The sequence below is a fragment of the Haplochromis burtoni genome, unplaced genomic scaffold (genome assembly GCF_018398535.1).
Source record: "Haplochromis burtoni strain Fernald_Lab_line unplaced genomic scaffold, NCSU_Asbu1 Contig_264, whole genome shotgun sequence".
Lineage (NCBI taxonomy): Eukaryota > Metazoa > Chordata > Actinopteri > Cichliformes > Cichlidae > Haplochromis > Haplochromis burtoni.
The window spans coordinates 334,159-356,861 of NW_024582625.1; the positions used below are offsets into that span (position 1 = coordinate 334,159).

General features: G+C 39.2%; 1 protein-coding gene across 1 annotated transcript; it reads left to right on the plus strand.

The window, feature by feature from the left end:
• Positions 1-13,121: 13,121 nt before the first annotated feature.
• Positions 13,122-20,823, plus strand: lrrc4.2 (leucine rich repeat containing 4.2). Its single transcript, XM_005939276.3, has 2 exons — positions 13,122-14,625; positions 14,778-20,823. The coding sequence occupies exon 2, from the start codon at positions 14,899-14,901 to the stop codon at positions 16,891-16,893; it is 1,995 nt and encodes a 664-aa protein (XP_005939338.1). The 5' UTR covers positions 13,122-14,625; positions 14,778-14,898; the 3' UTR covers positions 16,894-20,823.
• The last annotated feature ends 1,880 nt before the right edge of the window (positions 20,824-22,703 follow it).

Below are 22,703 nucleotides of genomic sequence, written 5' to 3' on the forward strand. Positions count from 1 at the left end.
ATATTTCTAACTTGCATAATTTTGACAGGATATATTTTTATAAAGAGCAAAATATTTAAAGTTAAAGTTTATTTTTTTCAAGTTTATTTAATCTGGAATAATATTCCTGTCTGTTTTTATTCATATTTATGTTTAAAAAACATTGTTTTAGTGTGTTCAATAAATGTTTATCTTGTTTGGCCCGTGTGCCTTGAGTTTTGGCCCCCTGTGCAATTGAGTTTGACACCCCTGCTCTAAGGGGTTAAGTTAGCCAAAAGATTTTGGCCTAGTTTTGGCACCCAATCCTAACCATACTGTGAGTGAACACAAAAGTAAAGAGCAAGTGGAAACAAAAATCCAAAGATAACACCAAAGTCAATAAAACACTTGCTGAGAATAAGGTGTGCATCTTATTTCATTACTAACTGACACATCTCTGTAGACCACATCTTATGATTTTTGACACTTGCAAAATCCTATAATGTCACTGTATGTGTTACTGCTGACAGACCTCTCTTGCTGACACAGTATGCACGAATATTACCAGTCACCTGAGAAAAAGTTTTCCCATTATTTTTCAACTAACACAGTTATAGAATGTGTACTATCTATAATTTCAATCCAAATTCACTAATGTCTCTCCTAAAGATATAGACTGTACAATGCAGTGCACCTTTGTGGAAATATCTCAATTTATTGTGTGTGTGTGTGTGTGTGTGTGTGTGTGTGTGTGTGTGTGTGTGTGTGTGTGTGTGTGTGTGTTTGAGGTTTTGAGTACAGGTTTCCTTTTTTCAGTTTTGAGTTTTCTTTTTAAATTTTTAATTTAAAGGTATTTTTTGTCACCTGCATATTTTTTTCCTTCTCTGGGTTCCTTAGGTTTCTAACAGCTTAGTTACTGGCATGACAACAGTGTTACTATTCAGTAGACTGAAGATAATGTAGGAATTGAGCCAAAAACTTGCAGGGGAAAAAGGCTTGTGAACACTTTTTGGGGACATTTTGAAGCCATGATGAAATGAGGCGAGTAGCACACAGTATTTAATGGATTCAAATAGAAAACACCAAACTGCTACAGGGAATTGATATTTTATATTTCCAAGTAGTATACTAGAAAGAAGTTTAGAGGTCTTTAATCTTTATTTCTTTTTTTGATGACAGTCTGCCTTCTTAGCTGTAATACAGTGGTAATTATTCTAAAGCACATACTGCAAAACTATAAATTGCACAAATCATATTTTGAACTGAACAATTATGTTATCAGCTTGGATTTTTAAGAAACATTAAGATATGGCATTTTATAGCTGCTTTTACTATAAACAAATAATAAATTGTATTTAAAAGATAGGTATTGCCAGTGGTTTGTAAATTCCTGCTTCAAAGCTTTGACCTAAGCAGTTCTGGTCTTCTAAAACCAGATGTCAGAATTTTTAATCGACTGACAACCAAGGATACTGGTCACTCAGTCACAAAGTGGCCATACTCCACCGCAGTGACAAACCCATTGCACATATAAAGTCTATCCAAAACTGCAAGACACATTTGTATTTATATGTGTAGTATGATGTCTGTAAAATTATTGATTGTTATCATAAAAAGGCACTTTCGATCGTGCATTTGCACCATCTTTTGAAGGTTTTGTAAATAAGCTAGTTTTCACTCAAAGGGGATGTCTGAGTTGTCAATGTCAATGTTAGCATTAGCTACTTTCTTCTGAGAAATAATACACGACTCCAGCTGGAGACGCATGAAATGTAGCTGTCATTATAATTTCTGTGGAGAAAATACTAATTTTTTCTTTAGGTAGTGGGTTGGTAGTGCAAGAAAGTAACCAATCTCTCCCTTTTCACAAATGTTAGCCTTAGCTACTTTCTTCTGACAAATAATACACAGGTTCAGCTGAAGCCACAAGTCAAGTAGCGACCATGAAAGTTTCTGTGGAAAACTGGTGGTCGGTTGTCTACCTCAGTGGTTAATTGTGTTTTTCTCTATGCAAGTAAATTATTATTTTTTCCTTTTTACAAATTTTGCTAAGTACATTCTGTAAAAAAAACAAAAAAAAAAAAACCACTATCCCCCTCACACCACACACCTGACCACCCATCTACCAACCAGTCTGAGCCATGGTCTGAGCAACCCTCATCATTTAGGCTACTCACATGGGCTCTATACTCAGACCAAATCCATTGCACTATTCTCAAGCACTTTGCACTCCAATATGTGCCTTAGCATTGTATGTCTTCCTCCTGTTTTGTATATACTCCTCATGTCTGTTATTTATTCTTGCTGTCCTACTATTTATATTTTTATTCCATGCACAGATGGTGTGGAGCACCCACAATTTTGCTATACATGTACAATGACAATAAAATGCTATTCTATTCCATTCATTTTTATCTGTTATCTTTTAATAACCATACATAATAGTTTCCATTTAAATAGAATAGGGTGTAGAATTTGTTCATGTACTCATGTACCAGAAGATATCCCTATAAAGTAATGATTAAAAAGTCATCATTAATTTTTTGTGAAGGTTTTCTAGTACAAATCCTGCCTTATCATTAGGCAGGGTATACTATAGAGCAAGGGTGTCAACAATACGGCGCCCGGGCCGGATTTAAAGCTTTTCCTGCTGATAAAAACCTCCTCCAATGCCATTTATATGACACAAAGTAATTAAGCCATATTTCTGGCTTTTAAAAATTAAAAGCCAGAAAAGTTTCTGTGTTTCACTTTCTGCTATATAAATTTCAGTTTTTTTTACAACTGTAAGAAAAACAAAATCTGGACAGTCTGGGCAATGAGCTACCAGAACTTTTTCTCTAATTTTACACATTTAGTTCTCAAAATTTATGTCGAAAGAGTCATGCTAAAGGATTTTTTTTCTTTGTCACAGCAGCCTTTTCTTTATTATGTAGAGAAACAGTTGAATATGTAACTATTTACACTGACAAAAAGGGGAATTTCACTGGTCTGGCCCACTTAAAATCAGAGTGGACTATTTGTGGCCCAACAGAACTGTCTTTACCAATGTAATAGACCAAATAAGTAGTGTCATTTTCCTATACAATTCTGAACAATCAGACTGTAGGCATTGGCCCCTGCTCACCAATATAAAGATGCAGTTTAATATCGTGCATGCACTTGCATGTTGTGTTTACTTTTCAGACCCATATTATATGAAATCTATGAAACAGAAACATCTCATTTTTCAGTCTAGTTTTGTTCCAATTTAAAACAAATTGCATCATCTAGTTACTGTATGCACTTCTTGGAATATTCATTCTCTTCTTGGTATATATGGCTACAATGTGGGTCACTGAACTTTGACACCGAATTAACTGCAAACCGTTTGTGACCTGTAATCGTAAAGGGATTTAGCTAAAGGAGACTTTAAAAAGACAGAAATATGCAGATTGAGATATATGCCTATTTTTGCCTAATATCCTGTTTCAGTAGAAGGGTATTAGTTGTCCTCTCCACTTAGTCAAATTTAAAAAAAATGATATGACTAATTTGCAATTGCAACATAAACTAAAAAGAGAAGAAAGGGGGGGAGAGAGAAAATGACTCACCATCTTCAGGATATGAGGAGCACAAAGATGTATGAAAGCCAACTGATGTTGTATGCATAATGTGCCCTGTAATTGCTGTACTTCCAATAGTCTCTTCAATTCAAGGGTGAAGAAGACAAATTAGCTTGTTTATTGGCAAATCCTATTGTTTCCTAAGAAACAACCCCATTCCTGAGAAACTTGGTCCTGGCAACTAGATACGGTACTTGCAAACCCACACTCAATGCAGTCATGCAATTTCTGAATGAGTTAGGATTAAGAAAATCCTGCTGCCTTTGGAATACCAGATCAGCTCAACGTTTCTGTATGCGAGTGTGTTTGTTTGTACACACATGTGCCTTTAGACGCCCATCGGGGTGCTTGTAGATAAATGGCCATTTGGTATTGACTTCAATTTAGAAAACGCTGCCTTACACTTTCCACTCTGTGAAACCCAGGGGCACCCGGAGGGAAATCCAGAAGTGATCTGCCAAAGGAAATGTATTACAGAGGGTCACTAGCTCCGGTTTAGGGGATTTACTGTACTCTCACACACACAAGCACACAAAACACACCTACATATACACATAGCACAGAGACCCTTGTCATGACAAACCCTATGATCTGTGTTGAGAACACACTGCTCATGCTGTCATTGTTGAAATACGGCAGTGACAGAGTGATTTAGTGTGACAACGGGTGACTGAAGGCTGGCCACAGGCAAATATGTCACAGCCAGTTTAGGCTTCACATCACAACCCAGTACAAGGTTTAGTTTGGCTTGCATGATTCAACTGAAGATGCATACGTGGCAGTGGCCAAGTCTTTAAATGGATGAAAAGATATAGGTTGATGCTGGACTTGACAGTGGCCACAAGCCAAACCACATAGACCTTGTGATTGGAGAGCCCAGACGGCGCCTACCATGTGGCTGGCTTCTCCACAGAGAACACAAAATGGGTGTTCAGAGAGAGAATTTTATTGCAATTATATTCACAAGAAGATAGACACTTCCTCCTCAATCTGATGTCAGTGGGGAAAAGAGTCTCCCACTGCCCAAATTTCAATCTGCTTAGATATAACACACACACACACACACACACACACACATCGTCACACTCACACACACATACACTGCATCACTTCACGAGACATCAAACATTGACAAAGTCCCTTTTTAGTGCTGCCCGTTGGCACAGTAACTCCAGGCTAACGAAGTCACACGCTGGCAGAATATTAATAACAGCAAGCCAATCACCGAGCTGCATGAGGCAAAGTTATTTGCATATGAGAGGTGCGGGAGTCGATCCAAAACACTGCCTTCATACATCTCCAGCATACTGGGATGTGTTTTTGTGTGCATATTTCAGTGTACATTTGCCACTAAAAGGGACTGGTAAAAAATTGGTATGTGACTTATTTATAAGGATGGTCTTTCTGCTTGTTTTGGCTATTGAAATACTAAAGGAAAGGTCTAGTGTCACTTTCATCAAATAAGTACTAATAGTTTCAGTGCACAGTGCTGTTGAATCTTTCATGGCAAATAAATTTAATTCCCTAGTCCTGCATAATGAATAACGGCTCTGGCTTTAAGGTTGTGGCCCACTGTGCAAGGCTTTACTTCGGAGTATTTGAGCCTTTCAACCAGTGTGGCTCGCCAGTCTTTTAAATCTGAATGAGTAACACTTCTGTGGGTTTTGTGCAATACACAGCAGTGCAGTTAATGACCAAGATCATCCGTGATAGCTCTAACTAAGTAGCATTTTTGAAGACATAAACTCTCATCCGCCCGATTACAGAAACATACCAAATGAATATTTATGAATGAAAGCCATCAGTCTGCAGACAATGGGAGCTTTGTCCAGAAATGCACTCTTTGCTCATTGGAATAAAAATGGCTAGGGTTTATAGTTGGATTTGGCAGGTGGGGAGAACGCTGTGTTCCGGTGCAGCAGTGCAGCATGAAAAAAATGACTTTGTTTGAAATGAGTACTGTTATGATCTCTGTTCCAGTTGACTTGATTTTCTTTTTCAGTTTTTTTTTTCTTTTTTTTGTGTGGATTAACTATGGTCAGTTGACCTCTGCTGGGTCTGAGTTTACTACTTTTTGTTGACTTACATGAGCTGTCATGGTTATTTTCTAAACCCTAACCAGAATCACCTTTATAAAGTACAGAATTGGAATTTGGCAAGCAAACTTTATCAGCATAACTGACTCGTAAAGCTTAAAACTTTGCCCCCAACCAAGGTTTTAAATGCATTTTTCCCCTGGTAGTTATATTCACAACACTATGCTTACTTTTGCAAAATGATCAGAACAAAATTATGCAAAATAATCTAAATTATATTTGAATTCTGAATTAATTTAGTGTCAAGTCTCCTATATTGTCTCCTACAAAGAGCCTTTCAGTGACCATGGATACACTATCATGCCCCAGTGCAACACAATCAATGTAAAATGTGCTGCAAAATACACAGTTTGGCTAGTGTTTAATGTCCTGTTTAACTTTTATATGATATCATATCATGTCTGTATGAAGTAACCAAATAACTTTGGCAACTCATCATTTATAAAGTCACTGTGCGATTGAAGCATGAATTAGGACATTATATGTATTATATTTCCAGTGAAAAGTCTCTTGCTGAGCATTTCCTACCTTGAATAAATAACATAGTTTTTGTCTCCTGTTCTTTTTTTCTTACATATTTCTCCATCTCTGTTAATGAAGCCACTACATTAACATCTTTTCTTCTTGGAAAGTAAAGTCTTCAGCCAGCAGACAAACTGTTTTAAATTGCACAGAAGCAATTTTTTGTTCGTTCATCTTTTTTGAAGCGTTACATTTAAAGTCACCTAAACCTAAAAAAGGGAATAAAATAAAATAAGTAAAAGTTAAAATTACTCGATTTAGGCTTCCTCATCCTGCAGTGCTAGTTAAATGCTGAAGTACCATGGATAGAACTTTATTGATATTTGTATTAAGAAAGCAAGAATTAAAGAATGTATACAACCAGGGACATGTACTGATTTAACTTGAAGGACTATTAGACTACAACCCATAAAAATAATCTCACTTGACACTGTATTGTATTAAACAGTTGGCCAGATTTAAAACACTCATTAGTTGAAGAGGTCAAAATACTGGTGCTGATCATTTCAGCCTATTTTGCCCCTGAGAATTGTTACTGTGATTCAAACCTTATGTGAATTGCTGCATTAATTAGACACTAAAATATAATGAACATGCAAACATAAAAACACTAAAATCAATATGATTTATTGAGCTGCAGTTCTGTTAATATCATCAGCCTCAGACTGGATATATCAGTACGAGTAAATGAGTCACCAGTCTTCTTTCTAATTCATTATGAAACAATATGAAAATGCAGTAAGGAGTTGAAATCACTGATGCAGCTAATTTTCATTGTCAAAATTTTGTTAAGTCCCTGTTTCCAAAATTATTTCCCCAGTGTTAAATATAATAAAAGCAAGTTATAATGAAATCGATTTAGAAAAATGGTCAATTTTAAGTGACATTTTTGTTTATAAGTATGTTTCTCATTTTTGTGCAATTGTGATTAAAAAAATCTGGGACAACTGGAAAGGTTTGAGCAAATTGTGATGAGCCTGTGATGCAGATCTCTCAACCAGACAAAACATTTGCTGCAATAAACCAAACAAACAACAACAAACAAAAATATTAATTTAAACTACAGTTTAGTGTTGTTAAATGTGAAGCAGCACAGTCACAATGAACTTTTAACAAATGTATTCCTGCCATTAAATTCAGTAAACCATATTGTAAACTTTGTTGTATAAAATTGGCTTAAATGTTATTTTTAAATAGTGTTTTTTTAAACTACTTTAAACATAATCATACACGCCAGCAGCAACAGCATTAGAAAAACATGACCCATCTCATATTTAGGATTCAATGTTTTGAAAGAAACACGCTGTATATTTTATTTAATTGTATCTCTGTTTGTAGATTTCCCTTTCACAATCCTTAGTGAATGAAAAGGGACCACATACAGTTGTTAAAGACTCCTATCAATATTTGAACAGCAGTAGCTGCAAGTTGTCCTGCCTGTGGGACTCCTGGGCTCCTCAGCTCCGTAGCATGTAACTTATTATCTAGTTTTCTTATCTTACCTAGTAAGGTCTCCCACCAATCTCTAAATGAAAAAACGTATTTGTTTCCACTTAAAATAAATTGTCCTTTGGATAATTGTAGAATCTACTGTAAAATATATAAGGGCCTTGAGGCAACTGTTGTTGTGATTTGGCGCTGTATAAATAAAACTGAACTGAACTGAATTGAATAATACAGTCAAGAATAAATATAACTCACATTTAGCCATAAGAGTGTTCATTTGCCTTTTGAGAGAGTTCACAAATAGGCATAAATATATGTTGATCATCTTGCATTCCTCCAGCCTTGTTCCTCTTTCCGTGGTGTCGAATCACTGAGTGAATTCAGCCCACAGTGTGGGAATCGGTATATCCTGGTGTGAGTCAACTCTCCTCAGACTGTGGGTCGATGGTGCTGACTGAGCCAGGACAGCTAATAAATCACCTCCTGCTGTCCTAAAATGGCGGGGTTGTGATTGGGAAGGGGAAGGGAGCCGTGAGCAAGGGTTAATGAATACAGGCCACATCGATCTGCTTCCACCGGCCTTCTCTCTCACACCATCCACTGCTCTACTCTCAGGCCAAATGCTGTTCCAGCACTTTTATGACCTGCCACACTAAGCACGGGCTGAGTTGCGAGGAATACACAGAGGTAGGAAACATCGAGCACTAGTAAAATGCAACGGTAATGGTTAATACCATCAGCTAATTACAAGTTTTAGCTCAGGTGGTAGCTGTAATTACTAAATGAGGTAAAGCTGTGTGGTTCAAAAAGTTACATAAAAAGTTAAAGCAAAGAATTTTCACAAGAGCATTATGCATGTGTTATCATTTCTGCGTATTTGAATATGCATGAGTATGCCAGGTTCCAAATAATGAAAAGCATGCAAACCTTTGTGCAGACACCTATGAACTCTCTAATTTGTTATCAGTTTGCTGTGACTGTGTGACTATGCTAAGTCAAAATGTTGAATATGCTGGCCATGTGAACAATAACCAAAGTAACTGCATAACATCCTGTGTCTGCACATGTCTGTGTTAGTGTCTGAAGCCTTAGTGACCGGTGGTGACTGAGGTAGTGTTAGCGTTAGCGACTTGCAGTAGCACAATTTGCATCAGCCTATCAGAGTTTTTAGCAACAGCAAATCTGTTTGGTGCTTGACCTGGGGTTCAGCTCACAATGACTGCCTCCATCTTTTAACCCTGCAAAAGGAGCAACTGTTACCAGTCATCATCTTTCAGTCCACATAGTTAAGGGCCTTTTATAGTCTGGTAAGAGCAGCAGGGTTAATGAAGTGACAGCATTGCTACAGATGACTTGAAGCACATTCAGAGCCGCCTAGTGTCATAACTTGAACCTTTGGTGTTGTTCGGAGAACCCTCATAGACTGATTGGGCACTACATTTACACTAAGTCACAAAGACTTATGCATCAATAATTAACGTTATTCAACAACCAGTTTGTCCACTGGGATGATAGCAAGTTGCTTGCTCAGTACTGACCTGACACATTGTTGTCATTCTGTTATATGACACCCAGCTTTTAGGCCAACACATATTTGCACATTACTCTTATCTGTGTCTTGCACTGCCCAAGACATTTCATGGACTGTATTCCTTGTTCTGAGACTTTCTGCAGTACTGAGTCTTGTCTGTCTTTAAACCTCGTAAATAGCTTTTTTCTCTTTGGGGTAATACGGGCCAGAATATTGCTCCTCTTTTCCATGCAATGACTGATTGTAACTGGAGTTTAAACTTTGACAGATCTTGCATGAGAAGAGGGATTGGCCCTGTGCATTTTTTTGTAATTCAGGGACTACCTCAACAAATATTTAAGAAAGATCTCTGACACAGCTTTAGAAACCATACATGTATGGCCAGCTGTGACTGAACACATCAGAGGATAGCTTTGTGTTTCTGATTACTGTACATTCTAGTAATGTTTCTTGCGTGTTTCTATGTTTGCTTCAGTAAGCAAAAGCATATTTTTTAATCAGTTTTTCCATGTAGTGCTGATATTACCATAAGGGGATGATTTGTTATGGATATGCTCAGAGTTGTTTAGCTCTCTTCTCAAGATTCCTTATTTTTAATTCTTTGAAGATTTCTTTTGAAAATGAGATTTTAATCTCTATGAGACTTTTGAATTGGATAAATAAAGGATAAACAGAACAGAAACAGAAAAAAACAGCAAGTGGTCTTTAAGCGGATATGCAAAATAAAATGTCTAACAGTATATGTTAGTAGTAGGTTTAAAATATAAGGCTACTGACTGGCCTGCATTAAGAAAAAGAGCCTACAAAATAACAGAATAATGAAGGCAATAATGACAGTGCATGACAAAAGAGATCAATACATCTGTGATCAGTGGGGAAATAGTTTCTGATTTACACACATATTTGCCTCATTAGCCACTCATGTCATTAATAACTATGAGCCAAAACAGCTTAACAACTCATAGCTGAAGTAAATTATCTTGGAAAAATGGTGCATGTCCAAACCTGATATAACTTTGACAGTTATTGACCAGTCACTTATTATATGTGTGTTGGACATAATATAAATGTGCAGTGCAAAGAACTGAAAAACTTTGACAAGAGCCAAATTATTAAGGAATGGGTGCGAGCACCTCAGTGACAGCACATTTTGCAGGGAGCTCCCAGTCAGCAGTGGCGAGAACTGTTTACACCAACAGAGATCTAAAAGGAGCTCAGCCCTGAACCAATGACAATGTGTTGGAAAATGTGCTGGGCTTTTCACAAATTGCTGTGTCTCAAACTCCCAACTTCCAGATTATAAAGGCCCTGCTGCTTATCCAATGGTGCCAGAAACTACAGAGCTCCTGCAGATGTATATTAGGTGTTGGCAGTTGTAGTATTTCTGGTGTGCACATTGTCAAAAACAAAACACAGACTCTTTACTTAATTCATTCCTGTATAACAGACCCTATTATTTATTTTAGGGTCTAAAATGTCTCTAAAAATATTCACAAGCTCTTATTTGAAGGATAATAATTGAATAGATAACAATTTTTTAAAGGGGTTAGGGTTAAAATGTAATTATGTTCTAACAGAGTAAGTTACAGCTAACTACACTTTCATCAGACTGCGTATGATGCACTGCACACTGTATTTTTATTTGCAGATGGCAGTTAATTCTGGACCCAATTTCACATATTCATAGGAATGTATTCAGTAACTGTGAATGACGTTAGCCTAAAAATATGAAACAATATAAACAGATTAAAAAAAAGAAAAGAAAAAAAACAGACAGATGACAAGAGAACCATAATGACATCAGGACACAACATCATATATTCAGTGTCCTAACTGACCTTTCTCTGGCCTCTGTAATAGCATTAACACAGCAGTTAAAACCATGGCCATCAATTATCTGACCATCCTTGTTTGCACCATCCTTAACAAATAGTTTATAATTTCCGCATGCCACTCAACATACTCTTCCTCTCTCTCTATTTCTTTTTCACCTCCAAAGTTCGTTTTAAATCACAACATCTAATGGGAATAGAACAGGCGCATGAGCTGCATTTGGCACATTGTTGAAATTCTCTTCCAAGCTACCTGGCTTGTTACCTCTAGAAACACAGATGCGAGTGAGTGTTTTTTTTTTCAGCCTTTGTTTTTTATCTGTTATTCCAGTCTTCTCAAAGTCATTCTTTGATGCATAAAACAAAGTGAGATATAAGTTTCATTTATTCCCTTTGTTGCTCATGCAGTGGTTTTACTCCTAAATATTGTAGGGCGATGAAGGACAGACATGATGGTTAAGTTGATGGCATTGGCCTCACTCCTTACAATTTTGTGATGATAAAAATATAACAAATATATATATATATATATATAACACAAAAATAAGAAATGACATACAATGTGCATACATTTTGTTGCTGACATGTACATAGCAGTGATTTGCTTAACAGTGTAAAGCAAATCACTGTAAGACCCATACCCATGCATACTGTATCCATGTGCTTTCAGTTTTCTGAAATGGAGCAGATAATTGTTTTTTGCTTATGACACGAAGAATTAGAATAAAACTGTTGAAATTGAAATGGATCCACTCTTTACTATTTTATTAATAACTATCCAAAAGATAAAGCTGAGCATTATCATTTATTTAGTGTGATATTTTATTTATGTTTACATATGTTAAACAGGGGACCACATATAAACACAAACATTAAACCTTTGGTATATTTATGTAAATTACAGCTTACATCCATTTAATTTATTTATGATTTTTTTCCTCATTATGGTTTAATACATGCGCAAGTTTGTCAACAGCATCTTAACGCGATAAAATGTTGCGTTTATTTTCATAAATTGGAATTGACTGTACCTTTTTGCAGGTATGGTGCCCAACAGCAATGTGCATGTGTAAGGATGGGGAGGAAGAGAGAGGATGTGGTCATTAACCAAAGGCAGTGAGGGAGATTCCTTCTCCTGCATTCAAATGATGCTTAATCCAACACTATCAACACGCCTCTCGTACCTCCTACTCCTCACTCATAATCCTCATCTTTCTTTTGCTCCTGCTCTTGTGCCATTTTTCTTAGGAGACTACAGTGCAGTACTTTCCCTCATCTGTCTCCCTCATTCTTCTTCTCTATCCCTATTTATCTCATTTCTTTCCTCTTTCTATAGGCTCCTTTCCCCTATTTCACCAAGGACATGAATATATCTCGCTCCTAGCCCAGCCCCCCCCCCCCCCCCCCCCCCCCCCCCCCCGGTCTCCCGGTAAGTCTCTTTTCCTTCTATCTGTCTGTCTTTCTCTCATCATTCCCAGAGATAACTGCATGCAAGCGCTTTCATCTTTCTCCTCCCTGAAGAGAAGACTGCCCAGCCGACAGAGGAGCATAGTCAGCGTTTCAGTCCTTTATGATGTCACAACCCCCCCGATCCAATACCCTCACTTCCAAAACACCCACACACATAATACGTCCACACAAGTGACACAATAAGAAAGTCAAACCCATCATAAGAAAACAACTCTGTTTATTTCCCCCTTATGGCATCAATAACAAGTGAGGAAAACACTCCTAAAACTGTGCTTTACAAGACGGACAGCTGCATCTCCACTGGAAAACTCTGGTGCACTGTTTCGCTGATGAGACAGAGATAGAGAGAGAACTAAAGAAACTCTAAAGTTAACCTAGAAAGTCTGACCATTTGTCTCTAAATCATAGATCGGAATGCATTTTTCATTTTTAACAACTGGTTGTGAAGAGCTGTGTCTAGACAGATGGCAGGAGAAGGGACGACTGGCACAGGTAAAGTGATCCAGAGAGCGAGAGAGAAGAAGGACGGTGAGGGACAGAGCATGTGAGAAACTCTGACACAGAAAGAGAGAAAGAAAGAAAGAAAGGAGAAAATGGTTATTGTGAAGGGAGGGAGATGGGGGAGGAGGGGAGGTTGTATGTGTTAATACACAGGAACACTGCATCAAACCAATGCACTGCTCTGAGGCTGGCTGAGCAGCTATGAGGAGTGCGTCAGCAGTACATTCACGTTCCCACTGAAGGACAAAGGGAGGGGGCAGAGCGAGCATCTTAGCTGCCTGCAACACCGACACACATCGAAGGGGGGGAATAGAGAAAAAAGAGAGATTGGAGAATAAACAAGAAGAGGAGATGTGGATTAGAATGCTGCTCCTGCTGTTTCTCTGACGGTGGGCTGCCTGTTAGAGCGCTCGCGTGCCTCTCCATCTCTCTCTCTCTCTCACACACACACACACACACACACACACTCTCTCTCCTTCGCACACTCTATCTTTTTCTTGCTCTTGATCTGTCAGTGGTTCTCTCATTCATTCTCTTTCGGGCTCTCTTTCCCCTCTTTTTCTCTCTCTCTCTCTTCTACTCTGGCTACTGCAGTAGTCCACCAGCCAGCCGCAAGTCTGACAGCCACACACATGGCTAACTGCCACAACTTACTACCTCAGTCCTGGAGAAAAAACTAACAAAAAAGCAAGCAGAAGACCACTGCAGGACGCAGCCTGGGGGACAAAGAGCAAGCGGAGAGAAGGATCCTCAACACCATTCTCTGCTTATGGATACAGATACGGAGCCCACTTCCACACACATCCTTCAAGCGTAATCCTCTCTGCATTCTCTCATTTCAGAAGAGGACAAGTGCTCTCTCTCTCTTCCGACAGCCTTTTGCGAAGCTCCAACAGTGCAGCGTATCCTCTTCTACACCCCCCACACAGCGCCACCATCTCTCCCACCACCCCCACCCCCCCTCCCCCCAGGAGGAATAGACGGATTACTGCTAGCTGTGCACACAGCAGCCTGCAGCTGCTCTGACCAGGGCCAGCCCAACATTGGGAGGAAGCAAGAGGAACACAGAGGAGGAGAGGAGAGGAGAGGGGGATGACTGTGCCGGGAGTTCTTTAGCCTTTTTCTGTCTCTCAGTCTCTGTCACAACAGGGCTAATCAGCGACCGACAAGCCCTTGGCAAAGTCACAGTGAGGGAGGTCTCTCACCCAAACAGGCGACCAGCCGGACGAGCCAACACATGTATCAGGACCTGACAGAACTGAGGATTTTTATTCATTTCACTTGGTCACTTCTTCTCTCCTCTTCTGTCGTGTTTAACTGCGTTATGGATCGTTGTGATTTATCTATAGTGCAGCTGCATTTTGGAGTCTGCTGCCTGGCAGAGGGACAGTTGGTGGGGGCAGAAGGAATCTGGGCACCTGCTAAGCCTTCATGGCCTTACTGCTGTCTGTGAGTGTTTTCCATGCTGCTCTCAGTCTTTAATATCAGGAGCCATTTTGTACCCTTGGCTAATAGAGGGCCACACTACTTTCTTAAAAAAGGAAAAAGAAGAAACCATCTATCTCATGCCATTCTGTGGAAAGGAATTACACATGAATGCTGTATGTGACTGTTGTGCTTAACATTTGGAAAGAGGCAAAAAGGAGGACTTTCAAACTAATGAGGTACGTCACTGAGACTGTTACTCAACCTATTTCTTACATTGCTGCATTGCTTTTCTTCTGTTTCTTCTCTTGTATTAATCTCTCTCACTCTCTCTCCTTATCTGTCCTCCTTTTTTTCCCCTTCATTCCCTCACAAAACAATTTTGATGCAGCATCTCCCTGCACTGTCGATGGAACTTTGGAGCCTTGAGTTGCTCCAGCCAGGCTAGGGTGGTCTGTCATTTGGTGTGTGCCATATCCCCCCACCATGCAGAATAATGAGCCCTCCACACCATGAGTCCTCTGGGCCAGGTTAGTGTGCAGCCTACCTGGAATGCAGCCCTGCTCGCCGTGCTTTCCCTCATGGTGCCTGCCTTCACTATGTGCCAGTCCACAGGCCCTGAGTTCGGCTCAGCTAAGCCACAGAACTGTCCAGGTGTGTGCTCCTGCACTAACCAGCTCAGCAAGGTGGTGTGTACCCGCAGAGGGCTGATTAGGGTTCCTCCTAACATCCCAGCCAACACCAGGTACCTGAACCTAATGGAAAACAGCATAGAAACCATACAGGCAGATACATTTAGACACCTGCATCACTTGGAGGTACTACAGTTGGGCAGGAATGCTATCAGGCAGATTGAAGTGGGGGCCTTCAATGGTCTAACCAGTCTCAACACCCTGGAGCTGTTCGACAACAGACTGACAGTCATACCTAGTGGAGCTTTTGAATATCTATCAAAGCTTAGAGAATTGTGGCTTAGAAACAATCCCATTGAGAGCATCCCCTCTTACGCCTTTAATCGTGTCCCCTCACTCATGAGACTGGACCTGGGAGAGCTGAGGAAGTTGGAGTACATCTCAGATGGCGCTTTCGAGGGCCTTCACAACCTGAAGTACCTGAACCTGGGGATGTGCAATCTGAGGGAGTTTCCCAATCTTTCACCACTGGTGGGATTGGAGGAGTTGGAGATATCAGAGAATGTTTTCCCTGAACTGAAGCCTGGAGCATTCCGTGGCCTCAAGAATTTACGTAAACTATGGATTATGAACTCTGCCATTACTATGATTGAAAGGAATGCATTTGATGACATCACAGCCTTGGTGGAGCTTAATTTAGCCCACAATAACCTGTCGTCTCTCCCCCATAACCTCTTCACCCCCCTGCAGTATCTGGTGGAGCTACATCTTCATCACAACCCATGGCGATGTGACTGTGATGTAGTGTGGCTCTCTTGGTGGCTCAGAGAATACATTCCCACAAATTCCACCTGCTGTGGACGCTGCCACACTCCAGTCCACATGAGAGGACGCTACCTAGTGGAAGTTGATCAAACAACCTTTCAGTGTTCAGCACCATTCATACTTGATGCTCCAAGAGATCTTAACATTTCAGCAGCGAGGGTGGCAGAGCTTAAGTGTCGCACAGCTGCCATGAGCTCAGTACGATGGCTTCTCCCTAATGGAACTGTTTTGACCCATGGCTCGGCTCATCCAAGAATATCTGTCCTTAATGATGGAACACTTAATTTCTCCAATGTTCTCCCATCAGATACAGGTGTTTACACTTGCATGGTGAGCAACATGGCAGGAAATTCCAACGCCTCGGCCTACCTAAACGTCAGCAATGCTGAACTCAATACATCTAATCTGTCCTACTTTACCACTGTAACGGTGGAAGTTTTGGCGCCCACAGTGGAGGAGACCCCTAAACCCAAGCCCACTGTCCCTGCATCACCCTCTGTATTTCAACCCGTCTTTATCTCCACACCTACTGTGCTATTTCAAAACACTCAGACTCCAAGGCAGGTATCAATTCCCACTGCCAGAGTCCCTAGTGAGCCAGCTGCCAGCCTGGATGAGGTGATGAAAACCACCAAAATCATTATTGGGTGTTTTGTTGCTGTTACCTTGCTGGCAGCTGCCATGTTAATAGCGTTCTATAAGTTGCGCAAGAGGCATCAACAGAGAAGCACCGTGGCAGCAGCCAGGACCATAGAAATCATACAGATGGAGGAAGAAGTTCCTCCTGTTCCACCGCCCACATCTGGATCTAGTGGCTCTGATGACACAGGTTTAGTACTGCCTACACTGGTGGAACACAACAGCAACACCTTTAAGCCTGGGTATGTGTCCTCCTCATCCCGCCAGGGCGGTTACGGTGCCCATTGGACTCAGAACAACTCTCTTCACCGCTCTGTTAGACAGCATCACAGCCACATCAGCACCATTGCTGATCCCTACGTCATTAAGACTACTCATGGCAAGGACAAGGTTCAAGAGACCCAAATCTGAGTACGCTCCCTATGGATTTATGTCTGACTCTGTCCGAACCTCTCCCCTCATCTCTGCTCACCAGTCCATGCAATAGAATGCACAAAGAACAGAACGGTAACTTTCTTTTGTACAGAAGTGCAAAACAGAGACATTTTTTGTTTCTTGTACATGCCTATACATAAGTATATAAATATGAAAAAAATAAATAAATATATATAAATAAAACTACCGTCAGGCAGTGGTGAGACATGCAAATTATATTAGAAAAGAAAGTAATTTGAAACTATTTTCTAATAACTGGTGACTTCTATTTAAAAAATGGATAATTAATTGCTTTTTTTTTTAAATGAAAAAAGGAAAGTTGTGATGTCTAGCATAGGAAAAGAGGCATTTAGTTTGTTTTCGACCATATTTAGGAGGCAGTAAGAAGCTCTTTGCAAAGGCACCAGTTTCTAAATCCAGCCCCAAATGGAAGCTCCAGTTTTAACTGTGCCAAATATTATATGCAATAAAATGGTATTTCCAAACTAAGGAGTTTAAAAACACACAAAGCAAATTCTAGATAGATACAAACATTTGTCCAATAGCAGCATAATGGCACAGATAGATTGTGCTGTTCAGTAGCTATCAGCCAAATGCTTTTGGACTGCAGTGAAATTCTGCAGCTAAGGTTTAACCCTCTGTTCGCTGGAGTTCAGCAGCGTTTATTTGACAGTGCCAGTGCTTCTTAGTTGTAGCGTATCTAAACATGTTTATTTAGTGTGCACATGATTCCCCACTGGTTTAACTGGCAAATGTGGAATGCAGGCTAATAACAATTGTTGCAAATATGTTGTTCTGTTATTGTTTGCATTTTGTATTATTTTTTTCCCTTAGGTTTTGACATGCTTCTTATTGGCTTGTGTAGTGTTTAGGGCTAATTTAGTAATGCATTACAGCAGTTGCCTGACTTGTCTCCGCAAGGGCTCATTCCGATGCTAATTTTTCAAAGGAACAGACATGTGGTGAAGTGATACAGGGCTTTGCTGACCATTCTGCTTTTGGAGAAAACAAAGAGGGTTGAGTTAAAACAAAATGAATGTCTGATGATACCGGGACTTTTCCATGGACTACATCGAAAAATTACTTTGTGTTTCTTTTTCTTTTAATGTTTTATTTTTAGCAACACTATTTTTATGGAGAGACAAAGGAGGCTATGAAAAATAAAATCTTTGGTTTGTATTTCTCTAATCAGAAACACTTTCATCTAATGTTTTTCTTTTCTTCTCTCTGAAAATATTTCCATTTGTGTGTAAGTTGTTTAATTGTAAAGGCTGGAGGTAGTATTGTAAATCGTATCTTAGCCAACACCCCCATCTTACGGTCCTATGCATTTACTTAGTGTCTGCATGAATGGGTCTTTAAGTAACTGGTGTACAATGCTGCATTATACCCCACAGTGGGGCTCTATGCAGGTCAGATAGGCTGTTGGTCTTTGATGCCTCAGCTTAGTTCTTAACATTGATTTCTCAGTGACTGTGAAGGGAAAAAATACATGTATCCCACAGTTCTACGGTTTGTGGGTTTCTTTTCCTTACGCATTCATCCGCAGGTCATACCTCTTACCTGAATGTGTCATTTATGGAACAAAGAGAAATATATTGGGGGTTTTAATGATATGAGTCCAACATTATTTTTCTTCAGCAAAACAAGTATTGCATTCCAAATGCAGTCTCAATATATCACTTAAAAATGAGAAAGCAGGCATATTTTTAGTTTTGTTTTTGTTTTTTTTCTTTTTGCAGATGCTGTATGTGTCAGTGCATTTCTGAGCAATCTGGTCTTGACATCACGCAGCTAAAAGGCCAGCTACCATAAATAAGCGTGGGCAGTCTGTGGTGACTGAAACGGCTTACCCATGATGTTATACTGTTGCTCTTCATACAAACACTCATCAGTCCTCCTTATTTCATACTGATTTTGACAGATGCTGTTCAACCCTCCACATTTCTGGTCATTTCAGACTTTTATGTTGCAGTGAAAAAGCGCTCCTGCTGAGACTATTTAGGGATGAAGAGGAAATTAAAGTATGACCCTTTTGATAATTATGGTGCATGTTGAGTTGACAGGAACACCAATGCTTCATTTTAAAGCTCCAGGCCAGCCATCCAAGACGCTTAATAATTGGTTTTAAAGGTACTGGGTGATGTAATATATAGATACTTAATTTACTATGACATTTACACTAACGTGACTGCATTACAGTTTGTTTCTGGTGCAGTAAAAGAAAACAGGAACAACAGCTATGCATGGTTTGAAATATAGGTTGATTGAGGATGAGTTTTCTAAGGATAAACTCTTGTAAAAGGAAATTTTTTGAATTATACATATTGTTGCCTCTCATCCAAAGTCAAGCCTTTAGCCCCCTGTGACCCTGAAAAGGATAAGCGGTTAAGAAAATGGATGTATGTAAACAATGCTGTACAATATGTTGCAGGTGTTGATTAAATACCTCCAAATTTTTGAAGGTTTTCTAAATTCTCAATGGACAGTGAGGTGCTTGTGTTTTCTGGCAGCACACCTGACAGTGTCCAGGTAAGGAAGGGCCTCAATAAGCAGATGCAACTCAACTGTTTCTTCAGTTTCCTCAAGAAAATGCAAGGACGATCGGCTACTGAATATTCAGGTGCCAAACAGAATGTGGTGGCTGTTTTTTTGCGCTGGCAAAACAGAGTGTTCTTGGTTGTTAGAGTATGTGTGGGTTGAAAAAGAGCAGACTCTTATTATTTTACCCCAGCACAGCATGGTTCTTTGGCCGTGCTAGCATCTTCATAAGAGGCTACTGGCTGTTTGCAACGCCTTTAATGTGCCTGATAACCAGGCACATATAAACATTGACAACTACTTCCTTTCTTCTTCTTTTCTTCCTCCTCCGTCTCTTCAGTGTTAAGAGCAAAAGCAGAGGAAAGTCAGAAATCAACTTAGTACTATCAACTATTCAGTCAGTTTGCTTCCCTCTTGCTGTTTTTTTTTTTTGCTGTATGCCGCCTTGTTGTAAATAAGATAGGAAGATGGCGTGCCATAACTGCTGCCATCTCTGACTGTTTTTCAATTAGTGATTCAGTATGAAATAGATCGTGTTTGAAGGTTTATAGGCTCATCTGTTTGGTACACTGATTTGCATACTTCATTTGAACCCATTTGCTTTTTTCCTTCTTTTTTATTTACTAAAAGGTTAATGATAAAGTCAAATATATGATTACTTTGTTTAAGGAAGCCGCGTGTCACTAGCTCTTGTTCTTGCTTTACACTTTGCAGGATATGGAGGTAAGTAAAAATAATCTGTAACTTGCCACCATATGGGTGGATCTTATTCCAACTTGATAAGATCTGCAGAGAAACAAGTAAAAGGCTAGGATACGGCTCTATGTCTTGCATTCTATAAGGTTGAGGGTTTGTTTGGAACATGTGCTTGAGCCCATAGATCCATATCTGTTGATGAAGTCTCTTGCAGAAAAAAAGTGTTGGTCAGGTGGCAGAAATGCTGCCACAGTCTCTCCATTGACTGATGCCTTTTTGTGCCCACAGAGGGATTGTAATGACCCTTAGAAGTGAGAAATTGTCAGGACTCATCCTTCTCTCAACACTTGATTGGACTCTTTTATCATACTGCAAAGCTTTGGCCTGTGTCTTTGTTTTTTTGTTTTTTTGTTTTTAACTAGGGCAGAATGTGCACAAATTCAAAAGATTAAAAAATGTAAGGGAATTAATAACCTTGAATCACATTGTCAAAATAATATGTACAATGTTTTGCAATTTCACTGGCTATTGGTTTTGGATCGAGGAAAAATGAATACTGTTAATACATCAAAGAGAAAATGTAAATGCGAGAGAAGACACAGCAGCTTATATACATATAACCAGATAAATCTACAGTTAGTTGACAAATAAAAGGCCAGTGCAAAAGTTTGATTTTCGTTTTTTTTAGTTTTGCTAGATTGTATTTTGTGTTGCTGCAATTTTCCCACCAATTACTTTTTATGATTAAGCAAAGTACCGCAGGTACATTAAGCTAAGCCAATCATAAACTATATTTTCTGATTCAACTGCCAAGAAATTGTTGAAATTGTTGATGAGCCCTCATACCTCCACTAAATGAAAATCTGAATGTCTTCCACAAGGATATGTGGATCTGAATTATTTTATTTCATATTAATGTATTTTCTTAGAACATCAAGATGTCCCAGATTTTGCCTTAATTTTATATATGTTTTGCATATCAAACAAAATTTCTAATTGACCCCATCTCACCTTACATTTGTGAATCATATTCCATATACTTAAGTTTTTGATGGTTTCTAATTCCTCAACGATGCTGTGTACACCAGGTGAGTGGCCTTCTTCTTTGAAATAATGAAATAATGCTCTCAGTTTTACAACGCCACTATGAACAAAGTATGCCAGGTTTCTCCTATGCAGTAGAAAAGATGTGAGACTTCATCAGGACATTCACTCAGTGTTGGTCTGATTCAATGAAGACCATTAACATGTAAAGCCCTTGTGATATGTATACGTATACTAAATACGATTCCACAAAAAGGAAATAAAAAATAAAACATAAGGTAAGGTGTCACTACAATTATATTGCCTCAAAGTAGAGACGCAGTTTGCATCCTACTGAACTGCACTGCATTGTATAAGTCAGTGTCACTGGAATGTAGGCCACGGTACTCTCTTTGAACCACTGCAGCTCAGGATAAGGGATGGCAACTGGAGGTTGTTCCTGAAGGTTTAATTCTCTGTCAGTCCATCTGACACTCTTTATTTTTTTCCAAGGGGTGTATGTGTCTGTGTGTAAGTGCCTGTGTATGTGTGTGTGTGTTTTCAGTGTCTTCTAGAGTCTGTCATGTTATTTTAATCCCTCTCATTCATGACTATGAAGGTAAAAGTGGAACTCATGCATGATATACTGACAAGCAATGTATGCTAACAGGGAATCCTAAAGCAAGCAATAATGCTAAAAAAAAAAAAAAAAGTCATATTTGTGGACAGGCTATATTACATTCTACAGAAATGTAGATACTATAAGTAAAGATTTGGAGGATAGAGTTTGGACACCATTTGACTGATTTAATCAAGGTGTGACTTTTATGTCTGCCACAGAAAATAGCAAAGTGTATATTACAGGTATTTTTCACAGATCCCATCTCTCTCTGAAAAAGAAGCAAAAACAATTACATCTACAAATACAGAAGATCGTCTGATATCACAAATAGAAAGCAAAATACCCGACATGTGTACCCCTAATCTTCTTTATTCACCACCAACTGAGCCACACATGATGTGTGTGATTGTATTTGTTTATGAGAGTATTACAAACAGTTATTTAGACCACACCGTACATTATGATTACCTGATTTAGGGCTTAAAATAACTGCTAAATTTCCTCTGGGGGTGACTACATAGCACTGAAGGAAGAACTGGGCTGCTACACAGTTACTCAGGGATTAAGTAAAATTAAAAGAAGAATGTTTACATTTGAGATTACATCTCAAATTGAGCTCTCACAATACACTGAGATTTCAGGTAATACAAAGCTAAATCCCTTTTGTCAGCTGGTCCTAAGACTTACTGATCAAATAACTATATACCGTTCAACTTCAAACCAAGACTGCATTCTAACCCCTAATCCAAAGTTGTTGTTTTTTTATCTGAAGCATCAAATAAACTCAGGACGAAGCTGGGAGATTCAAGTAGGGACACTATCTGCAGTGGCCCTTACTCACATCTATGATGTGTTCTCCCTGCTGAAGAGGAAGAAAGAAAGAAAGAAAGAAAGAAAAGTGGAC